Here is a 23,688-nt window from a genome sequence, read left to right as displayed (position 1 = left end):
ACCTGTAGACTCATGAGCAATAATAGAAGTTTTTTGTTTTCAGACACTAAGTTTAGGAAAGATTTGTTATGTAAAAATGGCAAAGTGATAAAAGATGCATAACTAATTGCAGATAATGAAATTAAGAAAACATCTGTCAGAGCCACCCATATCTACCACCGAAGCTGTTTGTGCTGTGCACCATGGCACAGAGAAGCTATAAATGTTAGCATCTACGGCCACTGCGTGTGGGTGCACGCTCAGTGGCTTCAGCCATGTCCAACTCTTTGTGACTCTATGGACTGTAGCCTGTACCAGGCTCCTCTGTCCATGGGATTCTCTCAAGCAAACTGAAGTGAGTTGCCATGCCCTCCTCCAGGGGATCTTTTCCCACCAGGGATTGAACCCAGGTCTCCTGCATTGCAGGCAGATTCTTTACTGCTGAGCCACCAGGGAAGCCCTTAGATCCACTGAAGCAGAGCCTATTTCCTATACTTACCTTAATACTACCCACCTGATTTATTGAAATCTACCTCCCTTCATCTGTCTGTCTCTCTGAATATTAACTCCATCTTCAACCTTCAAATATTTTTTCTGTCTTCTACTTGGACTCTTTTACAATCTGGGTCTGAGTTTACATTGATCATGGCATGAACCACAGCTTTAGTTAGGAAATACAACAATCGCATTTACCCACAAATACTACTATTCTTAGTATCGTCTATATTGTAAATTACTTTTTAGAAAATAAAACACTCATTTACTAAGGTTTATAATAAAAAGTGATTGATAATAACTAACCAGAGATAGCATTTAGTTAATTAGTGTTAGTCACTATATAGTTAAAAACTATAGACAGGAAAACAAGGGTTGCACTTTGATATTGGGGTATTCATGGAAAATATGCAAAGAAGCAGAATATCAAAACATCTTCCTTTATGCTTATTATATGTAACTGGAGAAATTAGAGTTGGCAGTTGATAAACATAAGTCCTCTATCCATTTCCTTCTGAATAACACTTAACTGCATAGTGTGAGGAGAAGGCGATTGGCACCCCACTCCAATACTCTCGACTGGAAAATCCCATGGATGAAGGAGCATGGTGGGCTGCCATCTATGGGGTCGCAGAATTGGACACAACTGAAGCGACTTAGCAGCAGCAGCAGCACAGTTGCAAAGTTGATAGTTCCCTGATAGCTCAGTTGATGAAGAATCCACCTGCAATGCAAGAGACCCCGGCTGGATTCCTGGGTTGGGAAGATCCTCTGGAGAAGGGAAAGGCTACCCACTCTAGTATTCAGGCGTGGAGAATTCCATGGACTGTATAGTCCATGGGGTCACAAACAGTCACATGACTGAACAACTTTCACTTTCACTTTTCCTGGTGAACCTATCTGTTATGTGAAAGTCAGCTCAGAATAGAATAATATTAGAACTTAACACTTATATAGCACTGAATATGTGCTTATATATTCCAGTAAGCTAAAGTAAATGCTAATATAATCTCCATTTTGCAGATGAGGAAAATGCAGCATGGATGTTAGAAATGTAATTGTTATTTTCTTACTCACTTTTTATGGCAAATTACCTATTAATCACTTCCTTGACCCACCTTTCAACCCACACCCTTATGACCTTATCTTCTTTCATGAGTGATATCAAGCTTCCTTATTAAATACATTTAGTTTGTTTTCTAAAAAGAAACAATGCTAGCTAGTGAAAATAACAATTGTTTTCATCTCTCATCCTGCTACAGTTATGGGAAGTGGTATGGAAGTTGTCCTGAGGCAATCTTCTACTTGAGAATGTCCACATCATAATCAGAGGGCTGTAGGTTTGCTAGTTTGAGGTGCTAAAATGTTTGAAGGTAATTATTGACACACAAAAAAATATTTGAAATGTGTATTTATGCAATAGTGCAGAAGAATTGGATGCCAGCTATTATATTAGAAATAGTGTGTGGTTAATGGGGTGGTTTTCAAAAAAGATAATTACAACATTAAAATGAGAGAGATGTGAATATGTGATCATTAAATGTGGTACAAATGTGAACTTTAAAATGGGAGAAATGTGGTGCAAAACACAGGCTTGATTCAGAGAGACCAATTAGGATATTACTGTAGCAGTTGGCACTAGTGATAAAGAACCTGCCTGCCAATGCAGGAGACACAGGAGATGTGGGTTTGATTCCTGGGTTGGGAAGATACCCTGGAAAAGGAAATGGCAACCCACTTCAGTAATCTTGCCTGGAGGATCCCACAGATAGAGGAGCCTGGTATGCTATAGTCCATAGGGTCGCAAAGTCAGACACGGCTGAAGTGACTTAGCACACACGTAGCACAGCAAGTGTGTGATGTCAACTCCAGGTTATAGTAATAGGGGAAGACTGAAAATAAAAAGCAGAGTGAAAAAGAAATCACAAAGAAGATATTGATAATCCCTTGACTTTACACGGCAAGAGAAAAAGAATAGCAAGTATATTTTAGAGGCTAGGAAAGTAGTGGAGTTAGTAACAGATTATAGGGATTATAACAGATTATAGGGATTTGGAGAACAGAGGATAGGCAGCAGTTGAAAGGACAACACATATAATGAGGCTTATAATCATGGAATTTTGTATCCATTAATATCTTTACATTAAGCTAACCTACTTCTTAGAATACATATATGTGCTATGCTAAGTCACTTCAGATGTGTCCACCTGTTTGTGACCCTATAGATTGCAGCCTGTCAAGATCCTCTGTCTGTTGGATTCTGCAGGCAAGAATACTGGAGTGGATTGCCATGCCCTCCTCCAGAGGATCTTCCCAACTGAGGGATCAAACCCATGTCTCTTATGTCTCCTGAATTGGCAGGCAGGTTCTTTACACCATTAGAGCTGCCTCATCAACCCCAAATCAATTATACCTCAATTTAAAAAAGAGTCCAGAAATAGACCCACAGCGATAGGTCTACTGATATTTCAAAATAGAAGTGCCAAACAATTAAAGATGGAAAGGATTACCAGATTATTATTTCTATAAATGTGTTAGAACTATTTTTAATCATATACAAAAAATAATAATATACAAGTTAAATACCTTGTTCCTTGTATCACACCTTTTTATAAAAATTAACTTGTAATGGATAATAGGTTTAAATGTAAGTCTTCAAACTATAAAACTTTGAAAGAAAACAAAGCATATTTCTGTTTTGGAGAAATCTTAGTGATACTCATTTGGCAAAGATTTCTTAAAGCACAAAAATATAGGAAAGAAACCCCATATAAATTGGACTTTAAAAACAAAAAGTTTACTGTTCAAAAGACATTATAATGAAAGTGAAATGTTAGGTCAAAACTGAAGAAAATGGTTGTTAAATAGATCAAGGACTTCTTTTCTAAAATAAATGAAGAACTTTTGCAACATAATAATAAGACAAGCAACTCAATATAAATGGGCAGTAGATTTAAACAGACACCTCATCAAAAAACATGTACCCATAATAAATAATCACATGGAAAATTTTTGACATCTTATTCATTAGGAAAATATAAATTAAAATAACACTTAGATACCATTACAAACTCAATAGAATAGCTAAAAATTAAAATGAATGACCATACCTAATTTTAGTGTGGATGTGGGTTAAATGAAACTCCTACACAAAGTTGTGGAGAATATAAATATTATGACCCTTCTGGAAACAGTTTTGTGGTTTCTTTAAAAAGTTAAACAGTCATTTTACTTTTAGGTATTTGCCCAAGAGAAATTAAAGCATCAATGGAGAAAAGGAAAGATATTCGCATCTGAATGCAGAGTTCCAAAGAATATCAAGGAGAGATAAAAAGCCTTCCTCGGTGATCAATGCAAACAAATAGAGGAAAACAGCAGAATAGGAAAGACTAGAGATCTCTTCAAGAAAATTATAGACAAGAGGGAACATTTCATGCAAAGATGGGCTCGATAAAGGACAGAAATGGCACGGACCTAACAGAAGAAGAAGATATTAAGGAGAGGTGGCAAAAATACACAGAAGAACTGTACAAAAATCATCTTCACGACCCAGATAATCACGATGGTGTGATCACTCACCTAGAGCCAGACATCCTGGAATGTGAAGTCAAGTGGGCCTTAGAAAGCATCACTATGAAAAAAGCTAGTGGAGGTGATGGAATTCCAGTTGAGCTACTTCAAATCCTCAGAGATGATGCTGTGAAAGTGCTGCACTCAATGTGCCAGCAAATTTGGAAAACTCAGCAGTGGCCACAGGACTGGAAAAGGTCAGTTTTCATTCCAATCCCTAAGAAAGGCAATGCCAAAGAACGCTTGAACTACTACTGCACAGTTGCACTCATCTCATACGCTAGTAAAGTAATGCTCAAAATTCTCCAAGCCAAGCTTCAGCAATATGTGAAATGTGAACTTCCAGATGTTCAAGCTGGCTTTAGAAAAGACAGAGGAACCAGAGGTCAAATTGCCAACATCTGCTGGATCATCGAAAAAGCAAGAGAGTTCCAGAAAAACATCTATTTCTGCTTTATTGACTATACCAAAGTCTTTGACTGTGTTGATCACAATAAACTGTGGCAAATTCTTAAAGAGATGGGAATACTGGACCACCTAACCTGCCTCTTGAGAAACCTGTATGCAGGTCAGGAAGCAACAGTTAGAACTGGACATGGAACAACAGACTGGTTCCAAATAGGAAAAGGAGAACGTCAAGGCTGTATATTGTCACCCTGCTTATTTAACTTATATGCAGAGTACATCATGAGAAACGCTGGGCTGGAGGAAGCACAAGCTGGAATCAAGATTGCCGGGAGAAATATCAATAACCTCAGACATGAAGATGACACCACCCTTATGGCAGAAAGTGAAGAAGGAACTAAAAAGCCTCTTGATGAAAGTGAAGGAGAAGAGTGAAAAAGTTGGCTTAAAGCTGAACATTCAGAAAACTAAGACCATGGCATCTGGTCCCATCACTTCATGGGAAATAGATGGGGAAACAGTGTAAACAGTGTCAGACTTTATTTTTTTGGGCTCTAAAATCACTGCAGATGGTGATTGCAGCCATGAAATTAAAAGAAGCTTACTCCTTGGAAGGAAAGTTATGACTGACCTGGATAGCATATTTAAAAGCAGAGACATTACTTTGCCAACAAAGGTCCGTCTAGTCAAGGGTGTGGTTTTTCCAGTAGTCATGTATGGATATGAGAGTTGTATGGTGAAGAAAGCTGAGCACTGAAGAATTGATGCTTTTGAACTGTGGTGTTGGAGAAGACTCTTGAGAGTCCCTTGGACTGCAAGAAGATCCAAATAGTCCACCCTAAAGGAGATCAGCCCTGGGTGTTCATTGGAAGGACTGATGTTGAAGCTGAAACTTCAATACTTTGGCCATTTCATGCAAAGAGTTGACTCATTGCAAAAGACCATAATGCTGGGAAGGATTAGGGGCAGGAGGAGAAGGCGACGACGGTGGATAAGATGGATGGATGGCATCACTGACTAGATGGACATGAGTTTGGGTAGACTCTGGGTGTTGGTGATGGACAGGGAGGCTTGGAGTGCTGCAATTCATGGGGTTGCAAAGAATCGGACACAACTGAGCGACTGAACTGAACTGTATACAAAACCTGTAAAAATATATATAATAGTTTCATTTGTGAAATGAAAATGTCCTGTAAATGTTCAAATGCACGTTATGTAAGAAAAGACTAAAGAAATAATGGTATATACATAAAATGGAATACCATTCAGAAAAATGAAAGAAACAGTTGGTTCACAGAATGACATGAAAGCCTCAACTGTGCTGTGTAAAGGAAATTAGACAAAATTTATGATTCAGTTCAGTTTAGTCACTCAGTCATGTCTGACTCTTTGCAACCCCATGGACTGCAGCACGCCAGGCTTCCCTGTCCATCACCAAGTCTTGGAGCTTGCTCAGCTCATGTCCATTAAGCCGGTTATGCCATCCAACCACCTCATCCTATGTCGTCCCCTTCTTGTCCCTTCAATCTTTCCCAGCATCAGGGTCTTTTCAAGTCAGTTCTTCTAATCAGGCAGCCAAAGTATTGGAGCTTCAGCTTCAGCTTTTTTTTTCTTTTTTGATATGGAAAGCCTACTCTCAAATTCATATGTAACTTCAAAGGATCCCAAATAGTCAAAAAACGATCATATAAAAGAAGAAGAAAGCTGGAAGTCTCACACTTTTTGATTTCAGAACATCCTAGAAAGTCACAATAATCAAAAACAGTTGTAGTACTGGCATAAAAGATAGATATAGAAACCAATGGAACAGAAAAGGGATCCCAGAAATAAACCCTCATATATATGGTCAGCTTATTTTCTAAGGTTCTAAGACAATCTTTTCAAGAAATGGTACTAGAAAAACTGGATAGCCACATGCAACAGAATGAAGTTGGCCCCATACCTCATAATGTGTACAAAAATTAATGCAAAATGGTTCAAAGGCCTAAATTTAAGAACTAAATACATGATTACATTCACATAAAATTTTAGAAAATATGCATTAATTTATAGCTATAGCAATGTTAGTTATGTGGGAATGAGTAGAATCCCTGGAAAAAATTAAAAAAGAGTGTGAGGAAATTTAATGTTCCATGGATACATTTATTATCTTCATTATGGTGGAGTTTGCACAGATATAATCTGAAAACTTGATAAATTTTTATATCATTAATATGTGAAATTTATTATAAATCAATTATACCTCATTAAAAGAGTAACTTAAAAATCTAACTGGGCTTAAATTTAGAAGCTATCATGCTGTATGCCTTTCTGCACAGCACACACACACACACACACACACACACACACACACTGATCATTAAAAAAAAAAAAACAACAAAGTAGTAGTTGCCAAAAACTTCCATAGGTATACAGAGAAGGTAGCAAATATTTCTTATATAGGATAATACATAGAATATTGATGTTGAAGCAAAATTTCAAACAGAAAAGGGATTCAATGAAAGAGATGTGCAAAAACTGTTTGGCAGCATCCATGTGACATATACTGAAAGAAAAGGCCAAGAGAACATGGAAAGATAAGTTATCATTTGAGTAATTCATTGTTACTTCACAACACTAGATGTAGTGCTAAAGAAGTCAAATGAAGAGATAATATATAAAAGGAGGAAAGTATGTTACTTATGCATAGATTAATCAAGGGAAGTTCAAGAGTGAAACTGATGTTTCCCTGAGAAAATATTGAAATCATTACATTAGCATGTGTGTGAAAATGTGTCAGGCAAGCAATAAGTTGCTATCTGGAAGAAATTCAGATTGTATACAATATTTTTTTAATATCTCTGTTTTGTATATAGAAATTTTTCATTGAGTACAATCATTTTGAGTCATGGATATATTTAGTATATATATTATGTGTATATATATATGCTTTATCACCTATAGGTATTTATATATTTATATATATCTCATATGTATTAATAATTTATTGTATTTTATATGTGTTTATTTCATACACTATTTATCTTATAGACCTGATTATTTTTAAACATATGCTTAGTTGAATATATTTCTCATCACTAAATTGAATTTATACTAAAGAGATGCACATGTATATTGGAGATTAGAAGAATCATTTATATAATTCTTTAATTATAATTCATCAATTAATTTATAAAAAATAGAATGGAGTTAGGAAAATAATCATAATTTCCCTGTATAACCCTGACATTCCATTTCATTTTTCTTGCATTCACTTTGCTTATAAAAATATTTATATTTTATTTTGATGTTTGTATGTGTTTTCACATGATTCAATTAGAAATATTTGTCAGAATGATTTTTTAGACAGAGATGACAAATTTCTCTTGTTATTCCTTAAATAGGAAATGTTAGAGTGAAATATATTTTCTTAAATGAATACTTCAGAGGTCCTTTCAGATCAGTATATTTCAAGTACTTGATATAAACCAAATATTTGTTTGAAATTTGCTCTGCTTTTAATCTGTCAACCTTACTTTTTTCTATGTTGGAGTATCTTTGGGTTGATTTAGAGAAAAGGAATTTATTGATCTCTCATGAAAATTTAAAGTAATATGACATGCTAGAATACCTCAAACCTAGAGAAAATTGATATTAAGTAAGATTCAGGTAAAAAAAGATGCAATTCACATATATTAATAGAATTTTGAATATGTACTGGTCACTTTCATAACACCTAGCGACTTACGACCTAGCATTAATAAAAGTCCTTCACTTAGTGGAAATTACACTTTAGTGAGGATGATATGCAATAAACATGAAAGCAAATCAAAAAAGAATAGAATTTAGGATTGATGTTAACAATAAAAGAAAATCTACTCTGTATGAAACACCAAGCAGGCTAAGGTGTCAGACGTGAGTAGTGACTGTCCTGTGTGGTCTGGTCAGGGCGGCTTCTGCAGGCGTGCCCACATCTGAGATCTGAGTGAGAGAGGGAACGCCAGTCCTGTGATGGCTGGAGAAAGAACGCAGAAAGACGGAAGAGCATCGAGTTGGTAACGCTCTTACATGACCAGGAAACAGCAATATATACACTCAGAGCAAAGTGAATATGAAAAAGAGTGATGGACAATTTCTAAGAGCAATGAAATTGTAGGGAAGATTTGGCAGGGGATTGCAGCCTGGGTATGCTCTACACAGGCCCGCCTTTTTTTCTCCTACCTTCTAATTTGACCCACCTTTGTTAGGAGAGAAAACCAGGCTCTTCCTGAGTGTTATGAAGCAGACAAATTCTCATGGCCCAGGGAGGATTTCCCAGTGGTTTCTAAAACTTTATATTCTCTCTTTCAGCCACAAAAGGAGCTGATGTGGAGTGAAGGTAGAACTGATTTACCTATTTGAGGTAGGAGATGGCTGATGGCGCTGCATTTAACTAGAGATGTGTGGAGATGTGTCTCATTATTGTTTTGTTTGTATACCTTTCACGTTTACTTGTTGACATAACTGCACACACATTTTTTTTCATAAAATTTTGATTGACTTAAATAAAGGTAAAATTTTTCGAAGCATTATATTTTAACAGCAAAAGGTATTTTCAAGCCAAAAAAACGTTATGCCACACTCACAGAATTAGAGCTTGAAGTGGTAAAATAAATAACTTTTTTCTTGTTTTTTGACTATTCCAATTCCTACTTTTCATGGATTCAGTTTTCTTAACATTCCTCCTAAATGTAATCGAGAACAATGTTTCATAAAGGGATAGAGGTTTCTAATGCTTAGGGTCCACTGCAGAAAGAGACAAGACTAAACATGAGAGTTATATATAATTCATTGTGAAGGGATTCAAAACTAATGATATCCAGAAAAGTCTGGGAAAGCTTATCAACGTCTTTTCAACTACAAATAAACCTTATCTTTTTAAAATCAGTGTCTTAGCAGTATGCCTTTTAATGACAAATGTATCTTTTGCTAAATAAATCTTGTTTGAATGAAATATTATTTCATCATATATAGATGTAATTTTATATACGAGTATATATATTCTTTTTCTGGAAATAACACTAATTTTAATCTTAAAGGATTATCATCTTTTATTATGCTAAAATGTTTACTATAAAATTTTCTTCTTATATAAAAATATCATTTTGTTCATCTTTTATTTAATAGATGAGATCACTTATATAAAACTGTTTTTGCTGTAATTTTTAAAATCTTTTATTCATTCAGTAAAGTGCTTCTATTATGTGGGAGTTATTTACAAAGTTTTTACTATGTCAAAAATGCTAAACAATGAAAATTTCAGAATGTTGTTGTTGTTTAGTGAATATAATTGATTGATTAATGACTTTCTAAAGTAGAATTTTGAAGCTTAATAGCTAGAACCTCAAATCAGTAGATCAACATTGATATATTCAAATTATATGATAGACTAGATATTTTTGTGTAGAAAGGAGAAAATCATTACTCATTGTTCAAATCTCAAGATTTATTTCAGGTAGTTGTGGCAATATTACAATTTAATGAGCTAGCTTTTGATAGTGGAAGTACTATCCTAGTATGTCTCTGAATATAAAATATTTCTGTGAAATTAATTATTTATGCATACTTTTTAATTTCTCACACTCATTTATCTGCGCTAAATACAAAGTAGTCAAGATAGTATATTCTGACATAGATAACCATAATCAATTAACATTTAAATTTATATTATTGGTACATTTATCTCATTATTAACATAGCAGGATTTTTAGTACACTAATACTGTATAACTGCATAGCATGTTATAACTTCATGTTAATACATTAAATAGAGGTAGTTAACAAAAGAGACAATTCTGTACAAAAATGCATATTGGTTATAGTTATAATATCAGGAGACATGAATCTTCAAATTTTTCGACATAATTGTATCATACAATAAATCCTCCCAGCAAGTGACCCTTTTATGTGTATCAGATATTTCTGGAATTTTTACCTTGATAGGGATGTAATGTATTACTTTCACTGCCTTATTGCATATCATCATATGAACATATGTCAACATAAGTAGTGAAACAATAGGTAAATGAAAAAGAAACCTTATAATGTTTTACTAGGAAAATCATTCTCATAGTGATATTTTTTCATGTCTGATTATGGAAAATATTAAAAGAAAAATCTGAGAAGCTGTATGCATAAATTTAGTTGGAGTTTCGATTTGCATAAAACTCTATAGTATTCAATTAAATAGGTCTATGAATGGACTGTAGGCTGCCAGGCTCCCCTGTTCATGGGATCCCTCAGGCAAGAATACTGGAGTGGGTTGCCATTTCCTCCTCCCAACTGACTTTTAAGGAACTGTAATAGGTTGATGGGAAGATTCTGCTAATAGCAAGAAAGCACAATATTTTTTTATATTTAATATTTTACCAAGAGCTGATTAATCCATATATCTATATTAAATGGTGATGTCATTTATTGAACAATTTTCATGACACAGAAACTGTCAGTATTGTAAGTTCCAAACACTTCAGAATTAAAAGAAAAATCTATCCACTCTTTGAACTTTAGTAGGTACACAGGATTATTGTTCAAAATGAGAAATCTGATATAAGAGAAAATGCAAAACAGCAAAAAGAAAAAGTGAGTAAGTCCAATTTTATTCCTAGAGTTCATACCTTGGATTATATATATATTTGTTGGCTAATAAACTAAGTTAAAAGGCTAATTTAAGAAATCCAAAATAAAACCTACTCTCTAAATTTTTTTTGTGTTTGTGTATATGTGTGACAGCATCCAATAGTTTAGAGAAGAAAATTAGAATAGAAAGAATATAAAGGAAAGGGCAAACAAGTGGGACGATGATGAAAAACAAATATTGATACATTTTAGAAGAAACAATTGAAAACGTCTCTAAGAAGCAGTATCTTTGTTATTTATGAATCAAAAGAGGAAAATGTGTAAATTGTTTCATTAAAAGATCTGACTGAAAAAATAAGGGGAAGAGAAAGATCCTGAGTTTTAAATTTTACTTCTAAGTGTTTTGAGTTTTGATTTTGTTTTTCAATAAAACCTGATAACTTTTATTCCAACTGTTATCATTATTATTTTATTCTCCCTTAACTTGTCAGACGTTAACTATGGGAAACCAAACATCAGTGATAAAGTTCATCCTTCTTGGACTGACACGTGATGCCAAGCTTCAGGCTGTGCTTTTCCCATTTCTGCTGTTAACCTATGTGCTAAGTATCACGGGGAACTTGACAATCATCATTCTGACCCTGCTGGACCATCGCCTTCAGACTCCTATGTATTTCTTCCTCCGGAATTTCTCTATTTTGGAAATATCTTTTACCTCTGTCTTTGTTCCCAAGATGTTAGTCAATATTGGAACTGGAGACAAGACGATCTCCTTTGCTGGTTGTTTCACTCAGTATTTTTTTGCCATCCTTCTGGGAGCAACCGAATTTTACCTTTTAGCTGCTATGTCCTTTGATCGCTACGCTGCCATTTGCAAACCGCTACATTATACGACTCTAATGAGCAGAAGACTCTGCATTCAACTCGTCCTATGTTCCTGGTTCTCTGGCTTTTTAGTTGTCATTGTGCCCCATATAATGACTCTCCAGCTGCCTTTCTGCGCCTCCAACGTCATCAATCATTATTGCTGTGACTATACGGTACTGCTGCATTTATCCTGTTCAGACACTCGTTTCATAGAAGTGATTGAGTTTGTCCTTGCTGCCGTTACCCTCATCCTCACCTTGATGCTGGTGATTCTTTCCTATATATACATTATCAGGACAATTCTGAGAATCCCATCTGCTCAACAAAGAAAAAAAGCTTTTTCTACATGTTCTTCTCACATGATTGTGGTCTCACTTTCTTATGGAAGCTGTATCTTCATGTATATAAATCCCTCTGTGGAGGATGCTGCAACTTTTAATAAGGGAGTGGCTGTGTTAAATACCTCAGTTGCCCCTCTCTTGAACCCTTTCATCTATACACTAAGGAACAAGCAAGTGAAAATAGCCTTCAAACATTTGGTCAGTAAGATAATAACCTTTTCAAGAAAGTAAAACTGAGTTTCATTATTACATAATAAATGTTTGGAAGACCATAGACGTACATTATCTTAATTTAAAAATATTTTCTATATTGTTAATATTCCTATTCAAACACTGAAACAGCATAACTACTTGTTTAATTAAGCTGACTTTATCACCTCTTTATGTTCTTAAAACTTTAAAGGTCTTTCTGTGTGTGTATGTACATGTGCATGCGTCCTCTAACACTTGCGTTCTTTTTTCTTCATCTGTATTTCACTTGAAAGAAAAAAGATTTGACAAAAGTCAAATTGGGAATATGATTTCTAATAGTTGGCTTTTTACAAATGAATTTTTCTTCTCTTGCCCGTTACCATGTAGTCATCAATCTCTATACTTGTACCTGAATCATACTTACATCAAAGAAATTTATATTAGTTTGTTGGCAATAGTGTAATCAATATATTAGTGAACTGATATAAAGTTGGTTATTTTCAAGTTATTCAGATTTAAACTTAATCTTTCTACAATGATTTTTTTAATGAGAACCTAAGCATTACTCAGTAGTTGAGGTAAAACATTTCTGAAGAAGAGAAAATAAGCATATGTTTGTTTTAGCATTGATGGGGAAATGCTTAATGAGGATTTGTACACAAGCTCTTTGAATAAACCCATGAAAGAAGTAGAAGGATATTTCAAATTTAAGCTAATAGGAAATGTCTTTATAGCAAATTTCATATAATTTAGCGTCCTGCATAGTTATTGTCTAGTTTGCATTTACAAGAATATAAAACTATGTTAACATTGTCTATGATGTTAATGATTTTATAGTCTTTTTTTTTTTTCTTTTTTTCTTTTTTTTTTTTTTTAAAAATTTTTCAGTGGGTTTTGTCATACATTGATGTGAATCAGCCATAGAGTTACACGAATTCCCCATCCCGGTCTCCCATCCCACCTCCCTCTCCACCCGACTCCTCCGGATCCTCCCAGCCCAACAGGCCCGAGCACTTGACTCATGCCTCCCACCTGGGCTGGTGGTCTGTTTCACCATAGTCTTAACTCATACTCTTTCTAAACTGCACGCTGCTGCTGCTGCTGCTGCTAAGTCGCTTCAGTCGTGTCCGACTCTGTGTGGCCCCATAGACGGCAGCCCACCAGGCTCCCCTGTCTCTGGGATTCTCCAGGCAAGAACACTGGAATGGGTTGACATTTCCTTCTCTGATGCATGAAAGTGAAAATGAAAGTGAAGTCGCTCAGTCCTGTCCGACTCTTAGTGACCCCATGGACTGTAGCCCACCAGGCTCCTCCATCCATGAGATTTCCAGGCAAGAGTACTGGAGTCGGGTGCCATTGCCTTCTCCATCTAAATTGCATACTAAACTTTAAATCTTGATAATCTGATAACCTTAGGCAAAGTCTCCACAAGTAAAAACTGACATTTTCTGATCATTTCTTGACTGTGTTAACTTTTTCAGAATGTGTCGATCAGATTCATAGCATGAGTAATTTTGAAATTTAAAGAAACTCCAGATACTTCTATTATAATCCCTTTAATATACAGGTGAAAAAATTGAGTCCGAGAAATATTAACAAACTTTTACTAAAGTACATAGTTACTTAGTGCCAATTTTGTACTCTTGAATTCCTTGTTTATCCATTTAATAATGATGAATTTACCCAGTAGGAGAGATACTAAAAGAGTGCCTTGGGAAATCATGAAGGAGAAAAATGATTGAAAATGTAGAACTTGTCAGTTTTTATACACTTGTCATGATTACATCAAAACACCTAAATACCAAACACACAATTGATGTTAACAAGTGAGTTAGCTTGTTACTTTATTGGTTATTTAGATCAACAGGTAATTGACTCATTAATTGACTCATTCGTTGTTTTAAACATCATCAGCAGTACATTAATCATAGTCATTCAGTATGTTTGCTTACCCTGTGGTGGTTGCTTGTTTTCAGAAATTTATATAATGATGTGTAGCTAAACTTAGATTGACAGAGATAATTTCTTTTAAACCATGCAAATACAGACATAGATGCAGAATTTAAATAGACAATTCAGAAACTCATCCTGGATGATTTTTCTGGAAGAAAATTGGTAACTAACAAAAACTGCACAAAACATTAATTAGCATAGCAATATATCAACCTGAAATCTCACTGAACCAAAGATTCTTAGTCTAAAAACCAGTAATATAAATGATATTTAAAATTATATGTATATAAAATTCAGGAAAAATATAAGAATACTGATAGAGGTTTAATGTTTAGTATCTCATATTTGCTTCTTCATGGATCACAGCTTGTCATGACAAAGGGGCTTGCATAACTCAATGAAGCTATGAGCCATGCCATGCAGAATCACCCAAGACAGATGGGTCATAATGGAGAGTTCTGACAAAACATGGTCTACTGGAAGAGAGAATGGCAAGCTACTCTGGTATCCTTGCCATGAGAACCCCATAAATGGTATGAAAAGGCAAAAATATGTGACACCAGAAAATGAGCCCCCTGGTTGGAAGGTGTCCAATATGCTACTGGGAAAGAATGGAGGTCAGTTACCTGTAGCTTCAAAAAGAATGAAGTGGCTGGGTCAAAGCAGAAATGGCACTCAGTTGTGGATGTGGCTGGTGGTGAAAGTAACATCTAATGCTGTAAAGAGCAATATTGCAAGGACCCTGAAATGTTAGGTCCATGTATCAAGGTAAAGTAGATGTGGTCAAGCAAGAGATGGTAAGACTGAACATTGACATCTTAGGAATCAGTAAACGAAAATACACTGGTCATAGAAAATACCCTTTTTCAATAACTCAAGAGATCACTTTACATGGACATCACCAAATAGTCAACAATGAAATCAGACTGATTATATTTCTGTGCAGCCAAAGGTGGAGAAGCTCTATGCAAGTGCAAGTTGCTCAGTCATGTCCGACTCTTTGGGATCCTCTGGACTATACAGTCCATGGAATTCTCCATGCCAGAATACTGGAGAAGCTCTATACAGTCAGCAAAAGCAAGGCCTGGAGCTGACTGTGGCTCAGATCATCAACTCCTTATATCAAAATTCAGGCTTCAAATAAGTTGGGGAAAACCACTAGACCAGTCAGGTATGACCTAAATCAAGTCCCTTACTATTGTACAGTGGAAGTGACAAATCAATTCAAGGGATCAGATCTGATAGAGCACAGAAGAACTATGGATGGAGGTGCATAACATTGTATAGGAGGCAGTGATCAAAACCATCCCAAAGAAAAAGAAATGCAAGAAGGCAAAATGGTTGTCTGAGGAGGGCTTACAAATAACTGAGGAAAAAAAAAAAAGAAAAAAAGAAGCAAAAGACAAAGGAGAAAGGAAAAGATATACCCAACTGAATGCAGAGTTCCAAAGAATAGCAAGGAGATATAAGAAAACTTTCTTAAGTGAACAATGAAAAGAAATAGAGGAAAACAATAGACTGGGACAGACTAGAGATCTCTTTAAGAAAATTGGAAATACCAAGGGAACATTTTGTGCAAAGATAGGCACAATGAAGAACAGAAACAGTATGGACCTAACAGAAGCAGAAGAGGTTAAGAAGAGGTGGCAAGAATACACAGAAGAATTGTGAAAAAAACTCTTAATGATTCAGATAACCACGATGATGTGGTCTCTCACCTAAAGTCAGACATCCTGGAGTGTGAGGTCAAGTGGACCTTAGGAGGTACTGCTGCTAATAAAGCTACTGAAGGTGTTGGAATTCCAGCAGAGCTATTTAAAATTCTAAAAGATGGTGCTGTTAAAGTGCTGCACTCAATACGTCAGCAAATTTGGAAAACACAGCAGTGGCCACAGGACTGGGAAAGGTAAATCTTCATCCCAGTTCCCAAGAAGGGCAGTACTAAAGAATGTTCAAACTACTGGACAATGCACTCACTTCCCATGCTAGTAAGGTTATGCTCAAAATCCTTCAAGCTAAGCTTCATCAGTACTTGAATCAAGAACTTGCAGATGTACAAGCTTGGTTTAGAAAAGGCAAAGGAACCAGAGATCAAATTGCCAACATTCAGTGGATCATAGCAAAAGAACAAAATTCCAGAAAAACACTTCTGTTTCAGTGACTGTGCTAAAGCCTTTGACTGTGTGAGTCATAACAAACTGTGGAAAACTCTTAAAGATACAGAAATGAGATCATCTTTCCTGTCTCCTGAGAAACCTGTATGCAGGTCAAGAAACAACAGTTAAAACCTCATATGGAAGAGCTGACTGGTTCAAAATTGAGAAAGAAGAATGACAAGGCTTTATATTGTTACCCTATTTATTTAACTTACATGGAGAGCACATCATGAGAGATGGGCTGGATGAGTTCCAAGCTGGAATCAAGGTTACTGGGAGAAATATCCACAACCTCAGATGAGCAGATGATGCCTCTCTAATGGAAGAAAGTGAAGAGGAACTAGAGAGCCTCTTGGTAAGAGCGAAAGAGAATAAAAAACCTGGCTTGAAACTCAATATTAAAAAAACTAAGATCATGGCATCCAGTCCCATCACTTCACAGCAAATAGAAGGGGAAAAGTTAAAAGAAGTGACAGATTTCCTTTTCCTGGGCTCTAAAGTCACTGTGGATGGTGACTGCAGCCATGAAATTAGAAGACAATTGTTTTTTGGAAGGATAGCTATGAAAAACCTAGACAGAGTATTAAAAGGCAAAGACATCACTTTGTCGACAAAGGTCCCTATATAGTCAAGGCTATGGTCTTTTCAGTAGTCAGGTATGAATGTGAGAATTGGACCAGAAAGAAGGCAGAGTGCCAGAGAATTGATGCTTTCAAACTATGGCGCTGGAGAGGACTCTTGAGAGTTCCTTGGACAGAAGGGAGATCAAACCAGTCAGTCCTAAAGGAAATCAACCCTGAATACTCATTGGAAGGACTGATGCTGTAGTCAGTCCTGAAGTCCCAATATTTTGGCCATCTGATGGGAAGAGTGGATTCATTGGAAAAGACCCTGATGCTGGCTATCTCGAGGGCAGGAGGAGAAGGGGGCAACAGAGGATGAGGTGATTGGATGATTCAATGGACGTGAGTTTGAGCAAACTCCAGGAAACAGTGAAGGACAGGGAGTCCTGGCATTCTGCAGTCCTTGGGGTTGCAAAGATACAACTTGGTCGGATATGACTTGGAGATTGAACAATGACAACAACAAAAGTGAAACATTCTATTAAGAAGTCAACAAGAGAGGATTTTAGCATCCCTCAACCAGTAATAGTTTATCAGTTAACAAATATTTAAAATCTTTGTCTGTAAAATAGCAGTTTGTGTTAGTCACTTAGTCATGTCCAACTCTTTGGGACCCCATGGACTGTAGCCCACCAATCCTCTCTGTCCATGGAATTCTCCAGACAAGAATACTAGAGTGTGTTACCATTCCTTCTCCAGGGGATCTTCCTGACCCAGTGATCGAAACTGAATCTCTGCATTGCAGGCAGATTCTGGAATATTATCTGTCTGTCTGTGCTTAGTTGCTCAGAGGTGTCTGATTCTTTGTGACCCTATGAACTGTAGCCCGCCAGACTCCTCTGTCCATGGAATTTTCCAGGCAAGAATACTGGAGTAGGTTGGCATTTCCTACTTCAGGGGATCTTGCTGACCTAGGGATAGATCCCCTGGAGGAGGGCATGGCAACCCACTCCAGTATTCTTGCCTGGAGAATCCTGTGGACAAGAAGCCTGGCGGGCTACAGTCCACAGGGTCACAAAGAGTTGAACATGACTGAAGCAACCTAGCAGCAGCAGCAAGGTATGTGTGTGAGCTAGAACAACTTAGCTGCTGCTAAGTTTTATAAAACTTATTATAAGTTTTATAACTTATAATTTTATAAGTTTTATGTATATTTATAAAGTTCTGTGCTTTTAAGATTTCTGAAAGCTAGATAATGCTTCAGGATCACTTTCTGATAATGGGGAAAAAACCTCTAAATTATCAGGAAAAAGAAGTAATAATTTGTTTGAATAACCATCTTTTCTAAAATCATATTTATGAACAAAACAACTTTCAGTTCAGTTCGCTTCAGTTCAGCCGCTCAGTCGTGTCCAACTCTTTGTGACCCCATGAATCACAGCACATCAGGCCTCCCTGTCCATCATCAACTCCCAGAGTTTACTCAACCTCATGTCCATCGAGTCAGTGATGCCATCCAGCCATTTCATCCTCTGTCGTCCCTTCTCCTCCTGCCCCCAATCCCTCCTAGCATCAGGGTCTTTTCCAATGAATCAACTCTTTGCATGAGTTGGCCAAAGTATTGGAGTTTCAGCTTCAGCATCAGTCCTTCCAATGAACACCCAGGACTGATCTCCTTTAGGTTGGATCTCCTTGCAGTTCAAGGGGCTCTCAAATTAAGATCCAGTAAATTCTACAAATTGTACAAGAACATGTAAAATTGTCGAATCAATTATATATTACATGTTTCTTCCTGCCTATATTTTATTCTGTTTCTTTACACAGCACTTTTCAAATGTACTTTATCCTAAATATTGAGTTACTATAGAAAGTAATTTAGTAAAACAGTCATATATTTTAAATAGACAGACATTTCAAAGATATGAATCAACATTGATGACTAATCTCTGAAATTTTCTTTTAATTACTTTGAGTAAATGTGCACCAAAAAATTCGTAGTATGACAAATAACATAAATGAATATTAATTTTAAGTATATTGTCACTGATCAGAAGTAGAATATTAACCTTTGGATTGTATGCTACCTTAAGTGTAATTAAGTTAAACAATATTTTGAGGACTTGATTAAGCAAAAATCAAAGAAAAAAGATTGAAAAATTAGTACAATTTGAGGAGTTACTCCACGTTCAAGGTCAGGAGGGGTGGCTGTGAGGAGATACCCCTCGTCCAAGGTAAGGAGCAGTGGCTGCGCTTTGCTGGAGCAAAGCGATAAAGAGATACCCGACGTGGGGTAAAGAGATACCCCACGTCCAAGGTAGAGAAACCCAAGTAACACGGTAGGTGTTGCGAGAGGGCATCAGAAGGCAGACAAACTGAAACCATAATCACAGAAAACTAGTGAATCTGATCACATGGACCACAGCCTTGTCTAACTCAATGAAACTAAGCCATGCCGTGTGGAGCCACCCAAGACGGACGGGTCATGGTGGAGAGTTCTGACAGAATGTGGTCCACTGGAGAAGGGAATGGCAAACCACTTCAGTATTCTTGCCTTGAGAACCCCATGAACAGTATGAAAAGGCAAAATGATAGGACACTGAAAGAGGAACTCCCCAGGTTGGTAGGTGACCAATATGCTACTGGAGATCAGTGGAGAAATAACTTCAGAAAGAATGAAGGGATGGAGCCAAAGCAAACACAATACCCAGTTGTGGATGTGACTGGTGATAGAAGCAAGGTCCAATGCTGTAAAGGGCAATATTGCATACAAGGCAAATTGAAAGTGGTCAAACAGGAGATGGTAAGATTGAATGTCAACATTCTAGGAATCAGCGAACTAAGATGGACTAGAATGGGTGAATTTAACTCAGATGACCATTCTACCTACTACTGTGGGCAGGAATCCCTTAGAAGAAATGGAATAGCCATCATGGCCAACAAAAGAGTAAAAACTGTAGTACTTGGATGCAATCTCAAAAATGACAGAATGATCTCTATTTGTTTCCAAGGCAAATCATTTAATATAACGGTAATCCAAGCCTCTGCCCCAACCAGTAAAGCTGAAGAAGCTGAAGTTGAATGGTTCTATGAAGGCCTACAAGACCTTTTAGAACTAACACCCAAAAAAGATGTCCTTTTCATTATAGGGGACTGGAATGCAAAAGTAAGAAGTCAAGAAACACCTGGAGTAACAGACAAATTTGGTTTTGGAATGAAACAGGGCAAGGCTAATAGAGTTTTGCCAAGAGAACGCACTGGTCATAGCAAACACCCTCTTCCAACAACACAATAGAAGACTCCACACATGGACATCACCAGATGGTCAACAATGAAATCAGACTGATTATATTCTTTGCAGCCAAAGATGGAGAAGCTCTATACAGTCAGCAAAAACAAGACCAGGAGCTTACTGTGGCTCAGATCATGAACTCCTTATTGCCAGATTCAGACTTAAACTGAAGAAAGTAGGGAAAACCACGAGATCATTCAGGTATGACCTAAATCAAATCCCTTATGACTATACAGTGGAAGTGAGAAATAGATTTAAGGGACTAGATCTGATAGACAGAGTGCCTGATGAACTATGGACGGAGGTTCATGACATTGTACAGGAGAGAGGGATCAAGACCATCCCCATGGAAAAGAAATGCAAAAAGGCAAAATGGTTGTCTGAGGAGGCCTTACAAATAGCTGTGAAAAGAAGAGAAGCGAAAAGCAAAGGAGAAAAGGAAAGATATTCCCATTTGAATGCAGAGTTCAAAGAATAGCCAGGAGATATAAGAAAGCCTTTGTCAGCGATCAATGCAAAGAAATAGAGAAAAACAGTAGAATGGGAAAGACTAGAGATCTCTTTAAGAAAATTAGAGATACCAAGGGAACATTTCATGCAAAGATGGGTTCGATAAAGGACAGAAATGGTATGGACCTAACAGAAGAAGAAGATATTAAGAAGAGGTGGCAAGAATATGCAGAAGAACTGTACAAAAAAATCTTCATGACCCAGATAAGCACAATGGTGTGATCACTCAGCTAGAGCCAGACATCCTGGAATGTGAAGTTAGTGGGCCTTAGAAAGCATCACTATGAACAAAGCTAGTGGAGGTGATGGAATTCCAGTTGAGCTATTTCAAATCCTGAAAGATGATGCTGTGAAAGTGCTGCACTCAATATACCAGCAAATTTGGAAAACTCAGCAGTGGCCACAGGACTGGAAAAGGTCAGTTTTCATCCCAGTCCCTAAGAAAGGCAATCACAAAGAATGCTCAAACTACCACACAATTGCACTCATCTCACATGCTAGTAAAGTAATGCTCAAAATTCTCCAAGCCAGGCTTCAGCAATATGTGAACCATGAACTTCCAGATGTTCAAGCTGGTTTTATAAAAGGCAGAGGAACCAGAGATCAAATTGCCAATATCTTCTGGATCATTGAAAAAGCAAGAGAGTTCCAGAAAAGCATCTATTTCTGTTTTATTGACTACACCAAAGACTTTGACTGTGTGGATCACAATAAACTGTGGAAAATTCTGAAAGAGATGGGAATAACAGAACACCTGATCTGTCTCTTGAGAAACTTGTATGCAGGTCAGGAAGCAACAGTTAGAACCGGACATGGAACAACAGACTCGTTCCAAATAGGGAAAGGAGTACGTCAAGGCTGTATATTGTTACCCTGCTTATTTAACTTATATGCAGAGTACATCATGAGAAACGTTGGGCTGGATGAAGCACAAGCTGGAATCAAGATTGCCGGGAGAAATATCAATAACCTCAGATATGCAGATGACACCACCCTTATGGCAGAAAGTGAAGAGGAACTAAAAAGCCTCTTGATGAAAGTGAAAGAGGAGAGTGAAAAAGTTGGCTTAAAGCTTAACATTCAGAAAACTAAGATCATGGCATCTGGTCCCATCACTTCATGGGAAATAGATGGGGAGACAGTGGAAACAGTGTCAGACTTTAATTTTTTTTGGGCTCCAAAATCACTGCAGATGGTGATTGCAGCTATGGAATTAAAAGAAGCTTACTCCTTGGAAGGAAAGTTATGACCAACCTAGATAGCATATTAAAAAGCAGAGACATTACTTTGGCAACAAAGGTCTGTCTGATTAAGGCTGTGGTTTTTCCAGTGGTCATGTATGGATGTGAGAGTTGGTCTGTGAAGACAGCTGAGTGCTGATGAATGGATGTTTTTGAATTGTGGTGTTGGAGAAGACTCTTGAGAGTCCCTTGGACTGCAAGGAGATCCAACCAGTCGATCCTAAAGGAGATCAGTCCTGGGTATTCACTGGAAGGACTGATGCTGAAGCTGAAACTCCAGTACTTTGGCCACCTCATGTGAAGAGTTGACTCATTGGAAAAGACCCTGATACTGGGAGGGATTGGGGGCAGGAGGATAAGGGTACGACAGAGGATGATATGGCTGGATGGCTTTACCAACTCGATGGGAATGAGTTTGAGTAAACTCCGGGAGTTGATGATGGACAGGGAGGCCTGGAATGCTGCGATTCATGGGGTCGCAGAGTTGGACACGACTGAGTGACTGAACTGAACTTGATTACGGTTTTATGCCCATTACATAGAACCATGCTTGACACATTTAAAGCGTATGACAAATATGTATTCAAGGAAGGAATGAATAAATTTATAAATAAATGAAGGTAAAAAGAGTGCATGGTGACTTCAATATATTTTTTGTTGTTGTTGAGAAACTCCTGAGAATGTAGTTAAAGGAGATAGGAAAAAAGTCTGTATCCATATTGACATCTGTTTGGTTTATTGTTTGCTAACACACCAAAGATCCTCAGGGAAACTATGCCTTTGAATCTGAATGCCTTGGAGAGATTTGCTAACTCTTTAGGATATTTCCTGGAAATAACCATAATCGCTTGCTAGGACAAATAGTTGTTTAATTTTAGTACCATGCTGTATTATTATTAACTTAAAATATAGTGAATAGAAAGAACAAAGGAGATATTTGTATAGTCTATAATTTGCTGATCTGAGCTACAAATGGCTAATCACAAAATGTCCACAAGTGTTAAATTTACTTTAAAAAGTATCTCTTTCATTGTGACTCCATGGAAGCAAAAAGAAAAATCTGAGTTCTTCATTCTTCAATAGAAATATAAGGAATGTGGACATTAATAGAAATTTTTTTGCCTAAGTAATTCTATTTATTTACCATTCAGGGTTACAGTTTGTAAGTTTCAGTAAATTTTGCAAGCTGATATATAAATCCACATATTATTGAAAATAAATAAAACACTCTAGGAGTACTTAATGCTAATAGATTTACATCTAATTATTCTGATTTTATTTTAATTGTAGGTGGTCTGAAATTGATTTATTAAATGTCACCATTTTTAAATGAGTTTTATCATGATTTTGAAAGGAGGGGATTTCCTTTCAGTTTTTAATGTAAATACAAATAAGATAAATAAACTTTCTATATATATTATACACATGTATAAAATATATAAGCACAGTTCCAGTGTATATCGAGTGTTATGGAACAAAAGGAAAGCTAGGTCCAATTTAATTCTGACTTGGGATGATAGATCTGTTTCTG

General features: G+C 36.6%; 1 protein-coding gene across 1 annotated transcript; it reads left to right on the top strand.

Annotated features, from left to right (window-relative positions):
• Window positions 1-11,545: 11,545 nt before the first annotated feature.
• Window positions 11,546-12,484, top strand: LOC136159001 (olfactory receptor 2AP1-like). The gene has a single exon (XM_065920836.1). It carries the CDS (start codon window positions 11,546-11,548, stop codon window positions 12,482-12,484), a length of 939 nt encoding a protein of 312 aa, XP_065776908.1.
• Window positions 12,485-23,688: the final 11,204 nt, after the last annotated feature.

This window comes from Muntiacus reevesi, chromosome 1 (genome assembly GCF_963930625.1).
Source record: "Muntiacus reevesi chromosome 1, mMunRee1.1, whole genome shotgun sequence".
In the NCBI taxonomy this organism is placed as follows: Eukaryota; Metazoa; Chordata; class Mammalia; order Artiodactyla; family Cervidae; genus Muntiacus; species Muntiacus reevesi.
Note: the sequence above shows the minus strand (reverse complement) of the source record. Positions and strands in the feature narration are given on the sequence as shown.

Coding starts and splice junctions, on each gene's coding strand:
- LOC136159001 (XM_065920836.1), top strand. CDS start 11,546: ATGGGAAACCAAACATCAGTGATAAAGTTCATCCTTCTTGGACTGACA.